The sequence below is a fragment of the Triticum urartu genome, chromosome 6A, assembly GCF_056163025.1.
Source record: "Triticum urartu cultivar PI428250 chromosome 6A, HENAU_Tu73, whole genome shotgun sequence".
NCBI classification, from domain to species: Eukaryota; Viridiplantae; Streptophyta; class Magnoliopsida; order Poales; family Poaceae; genus Triticum; species Triticum urartu.
The window spans coordinates 486,424,503-486,430,539 of record NC_141878.1 but is presented as its reverse complement, the minus strand read 5'-3'; the positions used below and the strand labels follow the sequence as shown (position 1 = coordinate 486,430,539).

Genomic DNA, 6,037 nt, shown 5'->3' with positions numbered 1-6,037 from the left:
ATGGTAATCTCATACGGATCGTTCACCTCTAAGAGGGTGATGGCGTCTCCGCCAGTTCCTGTCATCAGTCAACCCATCACCCCTCCGATTAACAGGCAAGATAGAATAATCTTTTTGTACGTATAGTTGCCATCACTAGATAATGTGTTATTTTATTGAAATAATCACCATTGTTTGGCCACTAGAATGTTATGTTCGTTGTTTGGTTATTTTTATCCTTCCCTTGCAAAATAATTTTACCTCATCCTTTTGTTTTTATTCTACGCACAGGAACTTGAATTTTCATCGCGTCCAAATGGAGCACATATATCAGAATTGCTGGATTATTCAAGCTAGGGTCATGTGGAAGGCTCACATCAAAGAGAATGCCATGGGAAACTTGTACCTTCAGTTCATACTACTTGATCGGCTGGTAAGGCATTAATCATCTACTTGATAGCCCGCATTTTCAAAATACAATATTGATAAACATGTATTTTTTTGCTCATAGTTGTTATGATTCATAAATATATATTAGGGAACAAAGTTGGAAGCGATTACGTACAACAGGCAGGCAATCCGTTTCAACAGCATACTACAAACCGGTAGGACCTATGATTTCAATCGCGTCGGGTTCAACCCCACAGATTTGCCAGATGGACATTTCTGGTACCTAGCCATGGACTTTGTCTCCACACTAACTGCTACGACTGAGGTTAGGATGTCGGCACAGCAAATAACACCGACAATTTTCCCACCGTGCTTCCCACAGTTTGGAGAAATATTTGAGCTACGGGACAAAACCATCACTGGTGCATCATCTTTATATTTGTTCTTGCATATTAATCCGTACAACTCAGCGCCTCATTGTTATTTCAAATTTGCAATTTCAAATTTGCAGATGTGGTTGCTATCCTTGCCTACGTTGGTCAGATAGAATATAAGTGGGATTCAATATATGAACGCCGCGTCCCTTCACTCGAGATTGGCCTCATGAACTTCCAGTAAGCGCCATTTATGATTTGAGATTTTCATATGCTTTTTTTTGTAATTTTATTGTTGCAATGATAGACTAACATTTGTATTTGTTTGTAGACGGCAGATAATTTTCTTACGTGTACGTGAAGAGCACGTTGGGCGACACTTCTGCCACTTGCAATGCACTGACAAGCTGTTCGAGAAGCTTGTTGTTACTTACATTCAGGTAAATCAAAGGCAGCGATGCTTGCAAACTATGAGGGAGAGCACATTCTTCTTCTCTCCTAACATTAATGATGATCATCATTATCTACAAGGTAGGGGTTGCGTTCTATTTTTAAATTTGTTGTCAATGTATTTTTATGTACTACTATGTCACTACTATATAACACTGATTTTTATCATAGATATCCATGAAGCCAGCCTCATGACACTTGATGAAACACGTGCGTACGTCAATGGTGTTGTTCAAGCTAGGAACAATGGAGGCTAGAATTATATTTGTACACAAGTGCACAATTTGTCTTAGATATAAAAATGTATGAACGCTTTGCATGCAACATTTTGTTGCCAATTGTCACATTATGAAGTGTTCGATTATGTCTTGGAGGTTTAATAATATGTGATATTCAATAAAAAATCTATCTAACAGTGCCATCATATTTCAGAGCCATATAATGTGAAGTTCTGAACTATATATTTGACTAATATATATTTGATGACCAAACTGTCCATAATGGACTTCAAATGGTAGCCTGTCTACTCTCATTTGAGCTACACGTACGAATCTCTTTCAGTCTAGGTTCAAATTTGTTAATATACAGTGCAGTGCAAAAAGGAAAATATGTTTACCTTGACAGATGCTATCGCATGCTATCATGCATTATGACATTCCAAAGATAATATAATTAATTTTGTACATGGAATCAAGGACTGCCGTATGCCCATGCGTTGTGTTTTTTTCTACACACAGAAACAATAGTTCTTCAAGTGACGCGGGCTTTTTGATCGTGGTGAGGAGGACAAAAATATAAGAAGAAAAACTTTGTGTTTCTTTATATTTCTCGGACGCCCGTGTTTGACGTATATTTGGGAAATAAACTAATTGTTTCTTTTTATATATCTGGAGGCAAAGTTTGGAAAGGAGTCATAAATTAGGAAATATATAATCCGGCGTTGATACATTTGCTAGGTGGAGCATGCAACGAAAATACTTTTATACCATGTTTTCCTATAGTTTTTGTTATGGAATATTGCCATTACGGAAGGATATGGGCCACCTTCCGAGTACATGCCCACGATTCCTCCCGGCCAGGATATGTCAATTAGAATTATAATTATCATTAAAGTCATTTCCTTCCAAAATATTATATTGTCCAATCTCCCGGTCCGGCCTACCATACGTTCAATGGGTTTCCCAGTGTGGCCATTAATATTCCCTTAATCGGATATGTTCCTAAGGAAAGTTATATTAGGCTTCTTCCGATCGGGAAAGAGAGACATATATAATAGATATATAATCCGGCGTATATTTATTTGCCCAGTGGAGTTTGGAAGAAAAATATATGCTTGTCCTTTTATTAGCAAGGATCTATAATGGAAACGTGCACGGATGGAATAATAAAGGGCACCTTCCAATCCATACAACATGCTAATGCGTCACCGACCTGGTGCCGGACACTCATATATACTCATATATATGGTCCGGCTGTGAGTCCACAGTTGTCCACTGCCCCCTCGCTCGCTTGTCTTGGTGCTAAGACGACTTTCTGCCCGTGCCAATGGCTGCAATGCCGATTTTTGATGGAGTGAACGACGCAGTCGAGTACATATACAACTACGTCATGCTTTCCTCAGTCGAGGAGCAGTTAGAGTTTGTTCTGGCAGCCCTAAACTCTATCTACAATTTATTTGCAATTATTAGCTGCAGATCAGTACCATTATATTATGCATTATCGGCATCTTATTTTGAACCCGAGTAAAAATTTGTTCTTTCACATAACCCACATCGATGAGTTGGTCACGCTCATAAGTTGTTGCATGGATGCACTGGTTAGGATCATGCGATCGTTTCTAAGTCCATACGGTTCTTAAGATCTAACGTAGTGGTTGCAAAAATCTGTTCATGCGCTAATATTATCCTTTTACATTACGCCATGTTAGTACCATCCACAGCACGTTATTTTAAACTACAAAATTTCAATGCACTGTAGTATATTGCAACGGGTCCTGGTGCATGATACATGTACCATTTATAGTTTTTATCATATCTGTAATAGGAATAAGTTGCAACCGAACATATCATAATAGATTTGGTTATCTTATGAAATAGTATTTATTTTCCTCAAATGACATGACAACTCCAATTTTTAGGTACATACATTTCAGACCTTTCTAGAGTTGTGAATACTAAGTATTGTTTCCCCACATATTGAAGTACAATATTTTTATGATACCCTGATTTTATCATGCCGGTTTTTTTGCAGCACAATATGGATAAGGAGCCCTCGTCCATTCGTGATCGAGTTAAGTCTACGGACTATCCAAGACACCATGCGAGGTGATACATGGATCAATCCGAGCTGCTTCGATCTTGTAGTGCGTAAGCTTAGTAGCGACGCGATACAGAGGAACGCAGGAACAGACTTTGTTGGCTCCACGCATATGTTTGATTTGCAATTCCATGGCCTAGCACGGGTGCTGAGTCAGACTAGCTTATGCCAAGCTGAACGCACCAACTTGTTGATTAACAATGTCATTGTACAGCCTTTGCCGAAATACAACGTGCTCATGACCCCTTCCATTGTAAGGATTTTCCTTTTTAAAATTTGGTGTGTATACTATCTGTTCACCATTAACTTTGTATACTTATTTGCAGTACCTATTGCCATTGTATTTGGTGGATTCCTCGTACGGCCTCCTTGCAATTAATATTGAAAATAGGAGGACTCTCCTGATTGATCATTCTAACGAGTCATTCCTAGGCTCAGAGGACTTTCATGACAAGGAACTTAAGAAGGAAGCCCTGATAGTTCTGCAAGAATTTGGCCGTGTATTGCAACAGGAGAGGCCTGGTTTGAATCCCCAACTCGTGGATTGGCCACAAGATCATACCTATATTACAGCCCCGCGGTAAATGTTTTAATTGGTCATGCACATTATAGCCTCACTGGTATAGGTTCTAACATATGGAGTTTTTTTGTCACAGCCTGGACTCTGGATTCAAACTCCTACAAGAGATGGCTCACCAAGATGATACTCTCGGGCATAACATTTCCAGGACTTCGGTAGGTGCATATATAACAAGTTTCTCTCTTCCATATATTTGTTGAATATAAATTTTTGTTCTTCCACTCACATAGGTTTGTTGTGCAATTCATTCTTCAGCAATTTATTTCCTACATATATATAACAATTCATTTTTTTATGTTTTCTAGGATGCAATACAGCTCAGAAAGAACTTGCTGGTCCAGATGCTGACGATCAAAGGCAATGAAGCAGCTGGAAACATCCCAGCTGAAATTACAGCGGCCTTGATGTTTTTGGACGAATGAATATGGACTGATGCATATTCAAATGTCGCAGATATAATAAGCCAATATAGCTTTGTTAGGGATAAAATATCAGATTTATCCTTTTGGCAATATGAATAATGTATTGGATTATATATATGTAGGGAATAAATGCTTCGATGGCACCCTCTAGCGTCGTCTTCGCTTCAACGTTGTCTGCTTGTTTTGGTTCTATCTATATAATTTGGCTTCTATGTATATTTTGTACTATAATACCGGTGCGGTCAGGAGCAGGTTTGTTGCTCCCGGTGAACCGGAGGCATTTTGGAACGGACCATGGCAGGTTCAGCTGGCAAATGAGGTTTTCAGTCATCCCTCATATCATATATCGTGTAACTCCATCCATACACGCTCTGCTATACGTTACAAGGGTCGGAATTCGTCACATGCCAGCTATGGACTAGCCAACTAAAAAACATGATGGTTATAAGGCACGTTGCTTCCATTCCCTTTAATCTTAAGTTCTCACATTATCCAGCATTTTCCGACAAACAGTATACGTGACCAACATTTTTATAATTTGATGTGGGCAGAAGAAAATTATTATTAAGCTACTCTAATGGAGTCACATCTTTTTCAATCAAATATAATATAATCGAAAATAATTTGTGTTCTATGTATGAACTTTCTCTAAACAAAATAGCCATATATTCCTAGATATGACGTTAAATAACAATAAAATAATAAAATAAAGGAGGCACCAATAACTGATTCAGAGGACGAAAAAATAGGTGTCTTTCTCAAACAGGAAAGAGATAATCAAAAAATGTGCGTGGATTTGGGAAATAAATAAACTAAATTGTTTTATCAAGTTTGGATCTTTTACATATTCTCTAATTTATTAGCAGACGTATTCCTTTGCAATCCTTCAGTGTATATACATTAATATGAGTTCGTACATTAAATATTTCATTTGTCTCGGATAGAAAAATAAGATTGTATTAAATCTAGAGATATGATTTTCCTAATAAAGAAATAATGCTTGTACATGTAAAGGAAGTGGGCTGAAATAATGGATATGGGAAGATATTATCTAATATTGGGAGATATATAAGATCCGTCCACAATTAATAATAATTTCTACAAGGAAATGAATGACGGCATTAATTAAACGGCGTTCAACATTTGGAAGGCAATATCAACTCTCCAATATATTAGATGTCACGGTAACAAAATGATATTCTCCATCTACCTACTATTTCACCATCCACCCAAGTTCACATATATCCCATCAGCAATTTCCGATCAAGAACGAATTTTCTATCACATGGAGGCGATCATTGGGAACGCTGCGCACGCACCCCAAGAGGGTGCGCCCGCGCCCCAGGAGGATGTTCCCGGGCCCTAGGAGGATGTGCCTGCGCCCATGGATCATCTGCCTCCACCAATGCATGCCGTGGAAGATGCACTCGAATACATATTTCACTTTATCATGGGCATTCGAGACCAAGATACATTAAAGTAAGTTGTCTTTTGCTACATACAAAACATGTTGGAACACTCTGCTA

At 38.3% G+C, this 6,037-nt stretch overlaps 1 protein-coding gene across 1 annotated transcript; it reads left to right on the top strand.

The window, feature by feature from the left end:
• On the top strand, positions 1-1,589 carry LOC147965820 (replication factor A protein 1-like). Its single transcript, XM_087526956.1, has 6 exons — positions 1-95; positions 271-412; positions 518-791; positions 881-983; positions 1,075-1,274; positions 1,365-1,589. Exons 1-6 carry the CDS (start codon positions 1-3, stop codon positions 1,448-1,450), a joined length of 900 nt encoding a protein of 299 aa, XP_087383082.1. The 3' UTR covers positions 1,451-1,589.
• Positions 1,590-6,037: the final 4,448 nt, after the last annotated feature.

Excerpts from the sequence above, each read along its gene's own strand:
- LOC147965820 (XM_087526956.1), top strand. The coding sequence starts at position 1 with ATGGTAATCTCATACGGATCGTTCACCTCTAAGAGGGTGATGGCGTCT. Across the intron at positions 96-270 it reads ATCACCCCTCCGATTAACAG|GAACTTGAATTTTCATCGCG; the intron begins GCAAGATAGAAT and ends TTCTACGCACAG. Across the intron at positions 984-1,074 it reads ATTGGCCTCATGAACTTCCA|ACGGCAGATAATTTTCTTAC; the intron begins GTAAGCGCCATT and ends ATTTGTTTGTAG.